The sequence below is a fragment of the Lissotriton vulgaris genome, chromosome 9, assembly GCF_964263255.1.
Source record: "Lissotriton vulgaris chromosome 9, aLisVul1.2, whole genome shotgun sequence".
Taxonomy (NCBI): domain Eukaryota; kingdom Metazoa; phylum Chordata; class Amphibia; order Caudata; family Salamandridae; genus Lissotriton; species Lissotriton vulgaris.
In genome coordinates this window covers 105,838,765-105,856,511 of record NC_141697.1, presented here as the reverse complement: position 1 = coordinate 105,856,511, position 17,747 = coordinate 105,838,765, and the positions used below count along the sequence as shown (strand labels likewise).

The following is a 17,747-nucleotide window of genomic DNA, read 5'->3' as shown; positions in this document are numbered from 1 at the left end:
TACCGTGCTGGGAATCGACTCCCGAAGGAGTATCTCCGCGCCCCTGGCATCATTTTAAGCAAAGCAGGTTCTTTCATGTATCCTTATTTCCTAATATAGATAACCTAATATTGGAAGAGAAAGGTTTTTAGTTTCTTCCTAAACGGAAGGTGTTCCCTGCATTGTCTGATTACTCTGGGGAGATTATTTCACAGTTTAGGGCCGGCAACAGATAGGGCCCTGCCCCCTTGCCTTGCCTTTTTAATCCTTGGGACACATAGGAGTTCTTGATCTCCTGATCTAAGCAATCGAGAGGGAACGTATACACCAAACTTTTTAGTCAGGTAGTCGGGCCTTTCCCTGCAAGGCACTTATGGATAATACAGCACGCCTTGAACATTACCCTCTGTTTCACTGGAAGCCAGTGAAGTTTGGCCAACAGGGGTTTAGATGGAGTGCGTGCAGGGGCATTAAGGAAAAGGCGTGCCACGGTGTTTTGCACAACCTGCAACCTGGAAATGACCCCCTCGTTGGCAGCTAGCAACAATCCGTTGCAGTAGTCTAGTCTGCTCAATACGAGCGCCTGTACCAAAGTTCTTCTGGTGGTATCAAATGCAATGGGAGAAAAGGTAAAGGCTACTGAAGCCAAGCCCTCTAAAAACGCACACCTGTGAAAAATTGTAGCACGCTTAATGAGTGTGATTAACCAACCATCTGTCTGCATTCAACACATGGGCTGTGGAGAAGATTGGTAATGAGCCAGAAAGATGTCATACAGCAGAGCGAGGCCAAACCAGTGTCTATGTGCATCTTTTAATGGCGTTGCCAGAAGTGGTGATGGTTACTTGTGAACAGCTGCAGAAGCTGGTGCAGTTGGAGAGTGTGCTAGTGTACAGGTACAAGACTGAGGGTTTGAGGAATGGATGGAACTTTACAGACACTGGCTTGTATGAAATCATAATATACTGTTCCATAAGGGATGCTCATAATTACTAGGCATTTTGATTATATTTAGAGCTCTGATAGGATATATAGATAATAAATAGAGACAAAAAGGCTTAGGAGCCCCATAACCAGGAGCAGCTCCTACATTTGAGTGGACGAGCCTCGCTCGCTAACAAAAATGTGCTCCAGAAGAACCCCAGAGATGAAAAATAAAATGTTTATAAAGGTTCCAGGGCCGACTTTCAGGACAGCGCGGTGGCATTGCGGAAGCAGGAAGGATTGCTGGTATGGCTGTGCACTTAGGTTTAAAGTGCACATGTCTATCTGGCTAGGTGTCTTGCGACGGCCAGGCAGCCATGCGCATTTGGCACCTCTCTAGCCCAGTTAGAGAAAGTACAGGCATCCAGCGTTCTCACGAGAGAGGCCTTTCCCTCCAAATCTGGCACTATTCTGATGCTGGTTACCAGCATGAAAACAGTGTCATGATTGGTTAGGGGAACTGTCTGGAACCCGTGGAACCTGGAGGAGAAAGAAACAGAAGACGGACCGGAGGAAGGAGGGTGTTGTGCAGCAAGCAAGGTATTTGGCTATTTCTTTTTATTTATAGTCGTCACTCGTCCTGCATGCTTGCACCCACCCAGCACCCATTTTCCTATCCAAGCCATTCACCCACTCCCACACCCCCTCCCGCCACTCTCTTCACCATCATTCCAAGGTGCCAGCCGCAGTTGGCCATAACTGCAGTGTAAAGTATTTGTGTTATCCTGCGTCACATTATAGAATTGAAAGCACAGCCAATCAGGTCTATTTCACACCAGATGAAGCTCGGGAATGGCCCTCTAGGTCGTTCTTCCCCCCTCTCCGTCTTTTATGCTCTCTTTATTAATTGTGAAGGGACAGTGGTAGATTTTAAAAGGTGATAGAAGTAGGACTACAATAAATTATAGTAGATTAGACGTCTTTATCTTTGCAGCCACAAGGGGGCGCCAAGACCTTTAGAATGAGAACTGGACGGCGCACAAAAGGCAAAATAACGTGTTTACATATCACAACGGTTCAGCGCGTCTGGTCTAGACCCGGGAGAAACCGCTGCAATAAACTGGTAATGGACAAGCGAGCGCAACGTGAATATGTTTTGTGCAATGGTCGGTATGTAGACAGCACTGGAGCATAAGGGATTCTTCACAGTCACAAAATAAAACAAATAATGGGGTAGGGTGAGCCCCTTGCTCACGATTGGGTGGCTTCACTGTCCATGCTCTTAATCAAAAGCTTTCCTCCCTATTCTTATGTTTTGTCCCGCCCCTGAAGTATTACTTCTTTAGCATCCTTTTGATTGGTTGGCTTGTATTCTTCCACTGCTGGCATCAGGAAGCTACTTTTTCATTTTCTACATAATATTCCATATATGAGCAAGTCTTTTCTCCCCTCCTTTGTTCCCTCCAAATTCTTTTTTCTATGCCCGTTATATTTATTTCTCATCTTTAATTTGTTTTACTTATTAATGATGGCCTGGCATCTGTACACAGCTGCCAGGCTGCTTGCTTCTCTCTGATGCTCTCCAACCCACATTTTCCCTTCTCGCTTTTATTTTTCATTGTAAGGTCTTTGCAGCTGCACACGCCTGATGGGCCGCTCCTCCTCTCCACTCCTCCCCCTCTCTTGGCTTATTATTTTTTTCGAAACAAAAATGTACTTTTTTTCCAAGCGCCAGCAGCTGTGCTCCGCTGTTGGGCAATTTGGTTCTTTATTTTTGCGTTCCCGCGCTTCGTATTTGGGAATGGAATTTACAGATGAAAAATAGCTGTGGGAAATCTTCAAACAGTAAATTATAAATAATACAAATTGCAACATTACTGCTGGTGCATGGTGACGGATAAACACACAGGGATGGGTATAGTGAAAAGTGTTTTCTCTTAGAACTCACCATACCAGGATGACCATCACTGCCTGCGATTGGTTTGTAACATCGCAATAAGTGCACACCGCAGTGGCCATGGTGTTTTCGTATTGAACACACATTCCAAAATAACCACTACGGCAAGACCGGGTGTCTTGATGTCACAGCACCTTCACATGCACCGGCAATCACTTTCAGATTTTTAAGTCTTGCCTACGCAGCGCGCAAGCGCCGCATTGGAGGGACCTCTTGGAATCACTCTGGGCCTTTTATTGCAACTCGTGCATGTTTTGCACTGTTTCCTATTAGTACTCGTGCATGTATGGCGTTTACCTTCGCGAGCGAGCAGCACCGCCATCTGTTTGCAATTATCACGCTCTCTCTCGCAAGGTAAACGTCATACATGGACTGAGTCTGGAAGCCACGCACCAGTTCTCCACCGTGAGATTCAAAACGTAGCGACACGCAGCCACGGCCCGTGGAGGGAGTTTGGTGGGGCAGGGAGGCAGTGCGGGGGAGGGGCAGGGTGGGGGGTGGTAAACAACTGAATATGGATAATTGCAGGTAAGTAAACAATGTAATAAATAAAACAAATTTTGTAGCCCGTGCTGCATCGCATTTTGCCCAAAAATCCTAAGAACAAATGGTGCCTGGACACCCCTGGCTCGAGATCCTCCTATTAGCGGAGATAAAAGGACAGACCCTGCTGTCTGTGGTTTGGAGAGGGGCGGCCTGTGTGTTGTGAGGCAGGGGTGGGACTTGCAGTGGGGTTATATGAACTGCGACAACATTACCCATGGGAGTAGAAATATCTCCAGCAGCTGGAAATGATTACATTTAGTGCCTTTAAGGGGCAGCTCCTGAGGAGCTGTATGCATTGTTTAGGGTGGTCGTCTCACTCCATGTACTCATTAATGCTGTTTTCCCCGGACTGGGCTTTCCAGTGGCTCCTTGATGCATTCTGGGTGTTGTAGGCTTGGTTTTGATTCCACTGTTTTTTCAACATCAATACTTCGTGTAGCAATGAACTGGAAGTAAAAGGCCCGCACCAGAAACACAGGGTCTGTGATGAACATGGAGGGAGTTAGGTGGTCACCCAAGGTGTGGGGCTGTGAATTACAGATTACCCCAACCTAACTGTAATGCACCACTGTACACCCCACGCCCTTCTGCTATGCATCCCAAGCCTGTACAGCCCACCCTGCCACCATAGACCGACCATCATTAGACCATATCTGCCATCATCGGCACCTCTCATACACTTCATCTGTCTTCTTGGACCACTTGCCTTCACATGCAAAGGTTTCTCAACTCCTCATTACGCAGTGTCTTCCACCGTGGAGACCTCATCATATGTCTGTCACACTCGGGGAGGGTAAGCAATTTGCTTAGCTTTCTGTGAACACTGGCTCACATGGAGTGAAGTGATCTGGTAGCATTACAGAAGGGCGCATTCATTTTTAGACACAGGAAGAGTGAGTGATTTGCCTAGCGTTCCGTGAGCACTGGTAGCAGTACAGACGGCGGATTCATTTTTAGGCACGGGTGCATGGCACAAATTCCCCTAACCTTACATAACTAATTGTTCCTCGCCTGCCATATTAAACGAATAAACTTTACTGCAGAGGCGGAGCGCTGCTGTCCTTTGCAGACGGAAGTCACAGCGCTTGCTGCTGTGTGCACTGAGGCGCACAGACGATTCCGGCCATTATTAATATTAATTAAGAATGGAGGCCACGCCTCAATGGGTGAACTAGGCGCTCTGAGCAGCAGACTGATAGTATGTTTACTGCAGTACAGAGTCACACCCGCTTGCAGCTTATAACAAAAACATAGCACTGAATGCAGCCTCTCTGTGCCCATGGCCTGGGAGTGCATGAAAACGGCCCTGGCTCAGCAGGAGTTGTGGTATGCTGTGTATTTTACCTCTAGTTTTGTCTTCCTTCCTGCGTTGCGTTGTAAAGGCGAGTTGTTAATCAGTGCTACGGCACAAATGACTTTGCTGTGCCAACAACAGACCTTGGAAAAGAAACTTCTGTTGTATCTTGGGAAAGGCAGAACATTCATTATTGTGTTAGTCACGCATGCTCTCAACTTCGTGCAAGCAATGACAACACATGCGTTCATAGAGTTGATCATTTTTTTAGTTGAACTTTTTTTGTTTATTTAAATGCTTCTTCTCACCTTCCGTTCTTCTTGCTTGCCCCCCTCTCTCTCCATCACCCTCCCATTTTCCGATGTTTTGTAACAAACTTCCTTTTTCCATTTCACGTGTTACGATTTTGTTGCTCCTCATCCTCCTCACACCCCTTCATTGATCTGATGCTTTGGGCCTGCTGTTTCGGTCAACAATTAACTCTACCCTCTCTATGGTAATTAACAATGTAAACAAGGCATAGTAATCCCTTCACTTTTTATACGTAATGAGTGTCCAACAGCCCACGAGGGCAAACATCAAATTCATAATTATAACATGTTTATTTTCATAGCAAAAGATTTCATTTCTGAATAACATTCCATGCCATTGGATATTTTAAAATTGTGTTGCTTTTGCTAAAGGCTATGCTTTTCCTCCTGTGTGTTGTTGGATAAAGACAAGTTGTAAAACAGTGCTTAAGCAGAAATTACTTTAAATGTGCATGGCTAAACACTTATAAGGTCCCAAAGGCGAGACCTATTGGCTATGCCAATGCTTGTTTTTTTGCCGCAAAAAAACAGTTCGGAGGCCACGGGGGCGAAGGAAATTGGAGGGAGCGGTGGGGTATTTCCAGGGTCCCGTATGAATTGAGCAAAACCACCCCGGCAGGCGTGGGTGTTATCAACAGATTAAAGGATCTGCGTTACTTGGGTCATGTGCGAAGCCGGGACAAATCTGTGATGTCTTCTTAGGTTGGCTGGGCAGTCGTGGACGGCATGAAACGCGGGAGGGGAGGAGGTGCGGACGCGTGGGGAGTGGATGTCACGTGGGAGGGGGAGTTAATTTAATAAAATAAAAATGAATTATAATTAAACTTACCTTTCCGCCGGCCGGGTCCCGTGTCGTCTCTGCTCTCCTGCTCTCCAGGTACAGGAAGCAGAAGAACAGGAAGGAGAAGCAGGCAGGCAGGCTCCCTCCCTCCCCTAAGCCAATCACAATGCTGCAAGCAGCGTTGTGATTGGTCGGGATGCCGCCCAGCCAGGAGCTTATAGGGACGGCATTTTCTCCATGTATTGCAGCCTGCGTGGAGAAGGGCAGAGTGTGCATGACTGGTTTGGGCGGCCCCAGGGGACCGACCAAACATTCTTTGCGCATTCAGGAGTGGGCAGGCCCCACTCCTCTGCTGCTCTACTTTCAGAGCAGCCCTGCCCACCCACCCGCCCGCAACTAAACATAAAATGGTAATAACTGAAACCTATTACCATTGTATGTCTCTGCCTCTCGCACTGCAAGAAAGCAGTGGGCGACGCTCCAACACCCACGTGGAGGCGCCTCCCTTGTACCTGGGTGTCCTTCCTGTACTAGCATCAACACTTCTTTCTGTGGCAAAAAGGATCTTTGCATGGTTGCAAAAGCTGTGCCATCCTCCCTTTTACTATACATTCGTAATGTATTTCTTCAGTCATTTGACCATTAGCACCTCCGTGTAGGTGCTCCCTTTGGAAAAGACTGTCCTCCACCAAGATATGTACACCTTCAGCAATCTTATGCATATCTATGCCCACCTCCCTTTAGTTTCCTGTGATATAATCCTTAGAGGGCCCTTTAGACATGTTGGAAAGTACTACAAGGAGTCCAAATAGAATTTGAGCCTATGTAATCACTCGACTTCAGAAGAGGCACACCCCTAACTGCTCTTGCCTTGATCTTGGCCGAGGCGCTTACCACCAGCTTGAATATGCCTCAGTGAAATGAAATGAAAAATATCTTATAAAGCGCTCACATGCCCAAAGGGGTCACGGCGATAAGTACACAGAAACACAACAGTATCAGTTCAATCGCATCCCATACACAGGAGAAGACCTTGTGCTCTTTTTGTATTCTCTGTTATGCTTTTTTAAATTATTTTTTATTTTCTTTGCATAGTTTTATATAGCGCGAACTAGACCCGAGACTTCGGGTATCAGAGCGCTTTACATAAGCACCAGTTTCATTACAGATGGACACATTCATTTTTGTTAGGCACGGGGAGATTAAGTGATTTGCCCAGAATCACAGGATGTTGAGCGTCGTTGCCGAGACTCAAACCTGATTCCCTAGCTTCGAAGTCGACCGCTCTAACCGTAAGGCTACATCCTCTCTCCTTTATTTGAGCCCTGGTAGACCTGGCACCCAGAACCAGCTCTCCATGCTAAAAGCACAGAGCTGGAGCTGTCACCTGCCCTCTCAAGCCAAAGGCTGGGGAAGACGACCTCTCACGCCTTGTGGAGGTCGTTTCATCATTCACGTGGGAACGCTTTCATGGATCACAAGGGACATTTTGGTTTATTCCCATGAACAAATCTTCACAACTCATTATGGGGCCAGACCTTCGTTCTCCTTAAAAATGTATACAACTAAAATGTCTTAATCTTTAACAAAAAGAAAGTCCTTTAGGAATACAGGAATTAACAAGCATTAGCAAAGCCATTAAGTCTGGCAATGTTGTGCCATGGATATTTCTTGTTATTATTTTTCAATGCAACCATATGCTACAAAACTAAACCAGAAGGAAAAAAAGAAACCATCTCCTCCCTTATACATAGCAGCTGACTACATGCAAAAAAATGTACATTGAAAAAATGAACCTTTGCATATAATTTCATTAGAAGAGTACAGGAGCTTCCTAGCCATTAGATGTTCTTAGAACAGGTATGAAACTCTTTTTAGTTTAATGAACATTACAGGACAGTATGATTCCTACTACCTCAAGGACAACGTATTATTAGCTTTGAATTACTTTAACCTGACGACATAGTTTAAACACACAAAGATGACTAAGAAAAATAAAGAAGAGTAAAGAACAGAAAAAAAGCAACGGCAAAGTAAAGAATTGCTCCCCCCACCTCAGTGCAAATGAAGTGCACTTTTCAGGAGGATATTCGCATGCAAATAATCAAAACATATTCACTCATTGTGCAAAGGAGCCACGAGCTGAAGTGGGCTGACACACTGCTTCATGTTGTGGGGGGCACCAGGGAAATGTGAATGGCAGCTGAAAACACCTAGGAGTCAGGACGGCTGACCCAAAGCCTCTCTATTTATATATATTTGTATGCGTGTCTTATTTATGTTATTTAATTAGATGAGGCTGGTAAAGCTACTGAGAAGCAAGGGGGATCTGCATCACAGAGTTAAGGTCACTGTTGGCCGTTGAGAGAAACTGTTGCAATCACCGCAAAGGAATGAGCAATAAACCCAGAAAGATCTCAGGTTTAAATGACAACCCTGAAGGTTTTGGCACCAAATCTCTTTGATAAGAAGATATCTCCAGTGAAAATCATTGGTCGCTGATCGAAGATAGTGGGAGTGCAGGTAACACTTGGCAGATATGTATCACTTTCCAAATGACTTAAACCTGCTTCTGTGGGATGTGCTTCTCTCTTAAGTGTTGCATCTCGATGTTTGGCATAGGGTGTGCAACATCCTGTACCCGGATCAAGTTCAATGCCTGAGTGACTGAAACCACCTGCTGGATGAAGACCAACTGTCTAAAGCTGGACACCAACAAGCCCAAAATAGTGCTCTTTGGGATGAGCACTTTACCGTGGGACTCCACCTGGTGGCCAACAGGGCCAGTACTGACACCCATCCCCACTGCCCATGCCAAGAACCTTGGAGTCGTCATCGACAGCACTCTCGACAGGACCAACCAATCCAATGCTGTCACCACCTCATGATTCCATACCCTGAAGATGCTGAGGGAGATTTTTAAACAACTCCCAATGAGAACTCGGAAAACCATCACACACGCCCTGGTCACAAGCAAGATGGCCAACAAGAACACCATCTATGCCGAGATCGACAAAAAACTCACTAGAGGAAAACCACATCCGGCGGTCGAGGCTTCTCCTACATCACTCCTAAAGTGTGGAATTACCTGTAATTACACATATGAGTCTCCTCCTCTCTTTTTGAATTCTACAACAAGCTGAAGACCTGGCTTTTTGAGTAGTCCCCCTAGGCCCTAGGTTTGGCTCGGTCACGCCTGCTCAGTGCCACGACACACTCCTAGGCGTTAGTGTGCTCTACACTTCTACATAACTAAACATAACATTTGTCCTTTGAGACCAGAGCCATGCCAGATTTCCATCTATCCATGCTAGATACATTTACATACAATTATTCTAAAAGGGAATCATTGGCAGTGAATATCCCTCGCTGTCATAAAGCGAGGGGCTCAAAGACATCACCCTGCATTCACGACTAACCTGTTTCTAAGGCTCTTAACTGAAGATCAGCACCCTGCCTGTTTATCGTGCACCTCACACCCAATGGGCTAATCCACTGGCATTACTGCGTTTACTCCCTCAAGCGACTCATCAGTTTCACACAGATTTATCAAAGCTTATCGTCACCGCCAAAGTCACTAATCTTTTTTCCAGTTGCAGGAAGCAGCCGGGTGAGATCTGCTCATCCCTTCCAGCAGTTCTGTGATGGGAACTGGCAGCCTCTCTGATATGGTTGATAAGTGTTAACATCTGGAATGGCCTACATTGAATACAGTGGAAACACTCAGCGGGGAACAAACACTCTCCGCTCCCAATGCATCCAAAAAAACAAAACCTGGGACTTCCTGTGCTGCTGTTTTATGACGTCAATACCAAGAGATAGAGTTTATGTCTAAACAGTGGAGCAAAGATGGTCCCTAATATGCATTTTCTGCATGTGCTGGTAACGAAGAGTCAACATCTGCAGTGTGTATCTGTCAATCCACAGTGCTTCCAAAACAGCTTTCCTTCTGTTTAACCACAAATATAATTGCTTGCAGAAGTGATAACTCATTGGTAGAATCACTTGAATTATGTAGCCGCTGAGGAACAAATTATGCATCAGCCGTCACTAAATTAAATGCAACTATGCTGCAATAATACTGCTCTTCTTTAAATTAAAACAGCTCTGCAAAACAGCTTAGGACATTTTAGATTTACTATGTACATGTCTCACTAAGATGTACTCTAGGTTTCCAAACATGAAACCTTACAAAGGGGTGCAACATATTTGTGATTCCTCTCAAGTCTATGAATACTGTTCAAATAACCACAGCTTTGAGAACAGTGCATGTGATGCAAACATAAATCTGTGGAAACAGTGAAATTCAAAAGCATGAGAAAGAAGGATTCATTCTATGCAGATTGTTTGTATTGCACTTAAGAATGTAAAGTGTTTGTTTTTTTGCTACAGAAATAGCTCTACCCCTTATGTCCATGAATCAGGGTGTTTATTGTATGGAGCAAAATTGTCTTATATTCAAAGGTCAGATATACTATAAGTTTAAATCCCAGTTTGCAACTGCTAAAGGTTTTTCTTATGTGCTAATGGCATTTTAGGAGTCAGTAAATGTTTACTAAATCCTAAAAGTATTTTGCAATTCCATAGCAAATAGACTTTTGGGAAAGCGTGCTGTAAGCGTCCTTCCAAATAGTGTTTCGGGATGCAATTTATCAATGTTTTGCGACTGAAATCCTGTTGCAAACCTGTGAAAAAATACTAGCTCTTGAGCAAAGGTACTTAGCCACTCGTAAAAGGGAAAGGGTCCAATGGAAGGGGTGCCATTGGGAATCCTTCCCTTTGTGAATGTAGGGGGACACTGCTCTAAAACAAACAGTTTTAGTACATCGGGCCCCAAATGATGACTTACAGTGATCAATGGCTGAGGATGTTCAAGCAACTTTCGTAAAGTGACTGACATAGCACTACACCCTGTGTGCAGCAATTTTAACAACTTATGATTTGTCTGCTAGAGAAAATAACAATTTGTTAAAATTTGTGAATTCTGTAACTTAGAATGTAGCATTTGGCAAGAGTGACAAATTCATATATAAGTAGAAAACACCCAGGACCCAGATTTACTATGGATTTGCCTCAGGTCTGCATCACTTTTATGGCACAGTCCGATGCAAAATACTTTGTGCCATTTCCTAAGCCAAGCAAAGCCATTTTGCAGGGCATTCTTCAGCATGCGTAGAAAGAGGACAGTGCTTCTAAGGATTGTTTTTGTGCAGGAATGTATACCTTCCTGCAAAAAAACAATTTGACCTGTAACACAGACACCACGGTGCAAGGGTGCCTGCATTAGCGCTGGGCAGCATACAGTGCCAGCAGAAATGTGCCATATCTTAGTAGAGATAGTGCATTTTTTAGCTATCGCCCTTTCACACAACACTGTGCAGCAACTTTTCGTGCTGCCCTGCACTCTGTGGAATATTAGTAAATAAGCCCCCCGAGTCCATCCAACTGCATTTTTCCAATGGCCCTACTCAAAACTCCCCATATTGTCTGATGGCACTGTAATTCAAATACATGTCTTGAAAAACTACACACGTATCCATATATATTGAAGTCACGTTATTTCTGTTTACTTTATTTCAGGTCTTCATATAGAGTGGATCAGGGGCGGCCTTAGGCATGTGCAAGCTGTGCACCTGCACAGGGCCACCAAACCCCAGGGCCCACCACGCCAATATATATCCTTAATATAATAATCCTCTGAGGATGGATACATATTAGCGTGGCGGCCCCTGGCAGGGATTTGGCGGCATCCGGCTCTGTTCCACTTCCAAACACCCTGACCCCCCACCTCTTCACTGGCCTCCACGCTCCGCCCCACCCGGCCCCCCTCTTACGGGGCCCCCTACCTACACTCCCTGCCCAGGGCTGCCATGAGCCTAGAGCCACCCCTGAGTGGATCTAGCCTAAAGGCTATATCGGAGGACCAGAGGCAAGAGCCAGCATGCCATTATGCATCATAATCAGATGCATCAACATCAGACAAGCATTGCTCTCTGGTGGATGACGAGAGAAACAACAAACTCACAGATAAAACAACAGCAAAGCTTTAGTGACAACAGGCAGAGTGTGTTCTTTTTTTCTGGGTCCTTTGACATCAGACAGAAGCTGCTCACCTCTGCTCGCCCCTTGACAACAGACAGATGGTGCTCACTTTTTCATGCTTTTTTTTAATAACAGATGCTGGGTGCACTTACCTCTGCTGGGACCCTTGGGTGGTGCATTGCTTTTCCTTTCTTCCAGTAGTTTGGGAACAAAGTCAGTGGGAGGTGGAGAAATGGGCTGGTCTTCGCTGGGAGTTCTTTCATAGATGTATGAACCAGCCCCACCAATATTAACACCTAAAACAAGAGAAACATGCAGCCTCATTAAACTGGTTGAAGAAGACCCAAAACTGTCCCCTTGGTTTGATAAATGGTCCCCTATATGTGGCCTGAGAATGAGGTTACAGAACTGTCATATAGTTACTGCTTTTCTATATATTGTGTTAAGTTAGCATGAGTTTATTAAATGTTTAAACGACATATTTTCCTTCGGCTTCAGTTTGCACACGACACATAATTGTTATTGTAGCTTTCAACCTAGACGAAAGATGTGATTTATTTGAGAATAATATGTTATTGCTCTGATATCAGTCGTGCTTTGTACACTTGGTACACTGTCTGCACACTGAGAGCTAAAGCCTCTAAGAATAACATAACACAAGGTTGCTGGGAGGCCTGATCCTCGCACCACATTAGACATAACACAAATAAAGTTGCTGCCAACATTGGGCTCTACGCGGGTTTAAGATAGAGTTACTGAGAATGCACAAACACACTTGATGGTGCTTCGCATGCAGAGAGCTGGTAGCTGATGATGTGATCTTCTCCTACTGACATTTAGAGGTATGGCCCCCCCCCCTGCTAAAACCCAAATGAGACCTTCTTAGATATAATAGCACTGAGTCGGCGCTGGTGGAGATTACTGAGGCCATTAGGGAGTGTCTGGACAGTGGCAGCAGAGCAGCTCTGATTTTATTAGACCTCTCTGCCGCGTTCGATACTGTCCCTCATTCACTCCTTCTAACCCGCCTAGCGGAGATTGGTGTGGTGGGCTCAGCACTGAAATGGGTAGAATCTTTTTTATCGGGCAGGTCTCAGCAGGTCTGGATCCCACCTTTTTCATACTCGGTCAGGCCCCTCACTACCGGGGTTCCTCAAGGCTCCACATTGAGTCCCCTGCTTTTTAATGTTTATCTTACCCCCCTCATTGTGCTTGCCGAACAAATGGGAGCAAAAATCATAGCGTACGCAGATGATACGCAGCTTTTATTTACCTGGAAGGATGCAGCAACTAACACAGAGGTTGTCCGTTCGTGCCTTTCCGCTGTGTTTAACTGGTTAGCAGCTGCACAGCTGAAGTGCAACGAAGACAAGACAGAAATTTTGCTGTATGGCCAATTCCCATTCAACTTCAGAGACCTCTTGTGGCCGTCTGATTTTCCCCAGCCAGGCTCAGTTACTATCGCTGCCAAGAATTTGGGAGTCTGGTTTGGAGAGGATCTGAGATTCGAGGCACACATAAAAAACCTTACTGCTGTGTGCTTCGGCTCCCTAAAAGCCATGAGAAAGTTCTTCCCGTATCTGCCATCATCAGCTAGAGAGTCGGTTGCTAGAGCTTTAATTTTATCTAGGCTCGACTATGCAACTCTCTTTTTAGCGGCACTCCAGCTTTCTTAGTTGCCCGACTGCAGATTATCCAAAATGCGACAGCACGGCTGCTGTATAACATTCCAAGCAGAGAAAGCGTGGGAGCACACCTAAAGGAACTTCATTGGCTGCCGATCGCTCAAAGGATAACTTTTAAAATTCTCACTTTAGCATTTAAGGCAGTCCATGACATGGGACCATCCTATCTAAGAAAAAGATTCAGCCGCTATGTCCCCACACGGCCGCTACGTTCAGCCGGCTGCAATCTCTTGAGTGTGCCCCGCTTCCAGCGAGTACGACTAGGAGGCTACTCGCTTGCTGTTGTCGCAGCTAGGACTTGGAACGCCCTTCCCCTCTCCCTGAGATCGACTGAAAATTTTGTTTCATTTAAGAAAGCACTAAAAACTCATCTTTTTAGAACAGCCTATTAGTGTTATTTTTCCTTTAGCTGGCCACTTGCTTGTTTTTCTTTTTCGCGCCAGGATACTCTGGAGTAATGGAGCGCATTATAAAACAGCAAATAATAATAATAATAATAATAATAATATAGTATGCTAAATAGGGTGCGCGAAAATATAGGTGATATAGATTTCTATTGATTTTTGCATTATAATATGCTATCACCGTTCGCTTACTATGGATTAGTGACTATGCTGATAACTCTGATTTTTATAATATGTATTCTGGTATTATATAAGATACTGCGTTTGAGAACCTTGCATTGAAAAATAAATATTTCAAACTTGCACGTGTGTTCTTTTACTCCCCGTTGTGGTTTGAAATGATTATAGAGCGAAAGAGTGTTCATGTGTTCCACGATACCTGAGGTAACCCAAGTTCATGTTCTGGTTTGTCTAAGTCATTGGGAGTTTGTTATGACCAATGAGACACTGTAGCTAGTTCGGTAAGGGGATGTTGGATACTAAGGTGGGTTTTGGGTCACCCTAATTCACCGAGGTTCTAGATCTCTGTGCACAGTTCTGTGGGAGAACGGAAACCCTGCTACATGGCGCCCATACGTTGTTGGCCTTATATCATGACACTCGAGTAGTATATCATTCAAACCTTAACCCCTTCATTCCCGTTTCCGGAAAACGGCGGTGTCGGATAAACCTACCTATTTTTGAAATAGGTCTTTTCAAGCTTGAATCTATCTAAAACGGTTTCCTTGAATTACTACCCAGTTGTGTTACAAAGTAATCTTTGTTTTTTCCCGCTCCTGTGCAGTCATGGCACAAGCCGTGGACATCCCGCAGCATAGTCGCATTGCGGTGCGGGATCCTTTGCGGACTTATGATGTACCTTTGGAAGGCTTCGCTGTGGTTCCGGTGGTGAGTGCGGAACATGCTTACCCGTACAAACTGTTTTATTCGTGGGTGACATTTCCGGCAGTGGACGCAAATTCTGGTGTGTTCCACTCGTACACTCCGTCACCTGTACCTGCTGAATATGCTCCGTACAGGGCACAGAAGTACCTATTGATGTTTGGCAGCATGGAGTTTGGTTTGGTGGCGCCCTACCACACGCTTTAACCGCTCCGAGGTTAGGTCCTTTGTCCATTCCGGGCACAAATTGGCCCGCTTTGGCTGGATTTACTCCTCACCCTAATCACGCCACTTGTAACGTGGCTGACCTTAGGCGACTTCATGTAGTTGCCATTGCCGTGATTAGAGCCCTTGTGCATTACACGAGTCGTAATGTTCACGGGGGTGCCCCTAGAGGTGCAGCCCTTCCGGCAGGGCAGGCTAGTTTGAAAATCAGGCCTGTCATGGTGAATTCCGTTATGGGCAAGAAGCCCCTGGATAAGGATGATTTTCCTTTCTGGCTTGCCGAGAAATTTGACCAGCTGGAAGCGGTGTTTCCTAATACGACTCCTGGTGAAAAACACCGGACTCTTACGCTTAGTTTGCCAAAAGATTTGGCCCTTGAGCTTGTTGACTGTGAGACCTGGGGTAAGACTTTTGCGGCTGTTTATTCGAGGTGCTTTGGCTCCCCGTCTGTGTCCAATCTGTCTACGGTCCTTAAACGTGTTCAAGATGATCACGGGCCGGAATCGGCAGTTGAGTTGGGTATGCGCCTATGTGGCTCCTTTGATGTGGTTTGCGATCTGATCCTTGCGAATGTCAAGGGGGATGCAGTGAACTTTCAGGTGGCTAACGCTTTGGCGCTGGTTCCCAATGCCGAGAAACCCCGACAGTTAGCGAGGATAATTGTGGCGGCTTATAAAACAGTTGGTCGCAATAGTAAGGGTAATAAGCCTTTTTCTACAAAGGAGAAGAAGCAGCCCCAGGGACAAGCTTCGGAAACTGACGTTCAACCCAAATCCAAGAAACAAAATTGGCCTAAAAAACAGAATCAGGGTAAGCAACAGCAACAACAACAAACACAGGTTTCGCGCCCTGCGTCTCCGTTGCCTGCGCAGTCAGAACGGGTTTATGATTTGCGCGACCGCGCGATGATTACGTCACCTGAACGATTTCAGGCTTCTGACCAACGCTCTCCTTGTTCCTTTCAGGACTCATCGGCTCCGTCAACCGGTGGTGGAGGGGGCGGCAGGCGCCGGGGTGGCCAGCAAGGATGTGGTCAGCCCCGCCCGCGCAACTGTGCAGACAAGCAGGAGGGCTCTACGCCTCAGAGACCGCAGTTTGCCAAGAAGAAAGTCGCAGCCTTAACGGCGCATCGATATGCCCCAGATTGTGAGAACGCGGCTTCGGAATCTGACTTGGGCTCTGACCTTGCTGGACAGTGCGGCGGAGATTACCATAGTGAAAGAGGCCCTCCGTCCACTACTGAAGGTGACAGCGACTGACACTTATGTTGTGATTGAAATAGCTTATACAAGAGTTGCTCCCCCTGATAGACTTTTTGAAATTGTCCTGTTAATTGAAGGTGACATACAACGTACCATTAAAGGGGTATTTTGGGAAAATCTTTCGTCTACGTATGACATTTTGCTTTCGGAGGCTGACTGGCCCCCACCTTTTGTGCTCGCAGCTCCGAGAGGGGAGGAGGTAATCCTCCCCAGTTTCGCGAACACTGTTTCGAGAGTGGAAGCGCTGCACTTTGCAGAAGAGTGGGCTCTAGCGCTTGCACCGGCTGTGTACCGCAATCAATGTGGCTGGGATAAATTGTTCCCAAACCACGAGATTCCTTTACTGTCTGAGCCGCAGCCTCAACCTCAATATCCCATACGACGTGAAGCCAAAGCTTCAGTCGCGGCGATCCTTGAACAATTGGAATATCAAGGTGTAATTGAAACGTGTGTGTCACCGATGAATAACCCCCTTTTTACTGTAAACAAGACGGACGGCTCTTACCGTTTGGTTTTGGATTACCGGCATTTAAACTCGCATTGCCGTAACTGTGCAGTACAGAATACTCACGGCTCTGCCCTTGTAAATAGTCTTGTGCGTAAGCGGTTCAAAACCACGCTTGACATTTCCAATGGTTTTTATGCCCATTCATTGGACAGTGTAAGTTCCCAATGGACTTCTTTCACATGCGGCGGTGTCCAAAAAATGTTTCGGCGTCTCCCAATGGGCTATAAGAACAGTCCTGGAGTATTTTCCGCCCGCATTGTCTCTCTGTTGGAGAGAGTAGACCCAGATGCTTGTTCCTATGTGGATGATATCTATCTCACAGACGACGAACTTTGGGAGCATCTGTGTCGAGTGAACAGTATTATTTGTAACTTCGCAGACATGGGTTACATATTTAATTTTGCAAAATCGCACATTGCAGAGTACACAGTGTTGTTTCTAGGCTATGAACTAACTAATGAAGGAAAAGGCTTGGCTCCTCACTTCCTGGAGAAGTGTGCACAGTTGCGCTCTCCGACAACACTGAAAAAATTACAGTCTTTACTGGGCTTTTTGAATTTCGAAAGAACATACATTCCGGAATATGCCCAGCGTATCAAGCCTTTGTATGCTTTGATACAACCATCTTTTTCCAAATCATGCTGGCTGCCTGAGCATTCAGCTATTCTGCAGTCTTTGCAAGCTGATTTGCTTGCTTCTGAATACTTACAGACTCGTGATAACCAGACCAACCTGGTGATAAGAATTGTCCCGGGGACGGTAGGTTTCACGTACCTAACTTTTAATGAAGGAGATACAGTACCTATGGCTTACAAGTCACACTTGTACACTTCGGCTGAAATGTGCTTTTCCACTGTGGAGAAAGTTTTGACGGCTGTGCAGATGGCAATTCTCAAGGAACGTGCCCTGTCACAGGGAAAACGCATGTTGGTTGTTACCCCGTGTCC

The 17,747-nt window shown here is 45.7% G+C and overlaps 1 protein-coding gene across 1 annotated transcript in view; it reads right to left on the bottom strand.

Annotated features, from left to right (window-relative positions):
• CRIP2 (cysteine rich protein 2) overlaps positions 1-17,747 on the bottom strand; it is a 271,160-nt gene that overhangs the window by 51,274 nt on the left and 202,139 nt on the right. Inside the window, exon 4 of the mRNA XM_086937148.1 lies at positions 11,987-12,130. Coding sequence (XP_086793274.1) covers positions 11,987-12,130 — 144 coding nt within the window. The remainder of the gene's footprint in view (positions 1-11,986; positions 12,131-17,747) is intronic.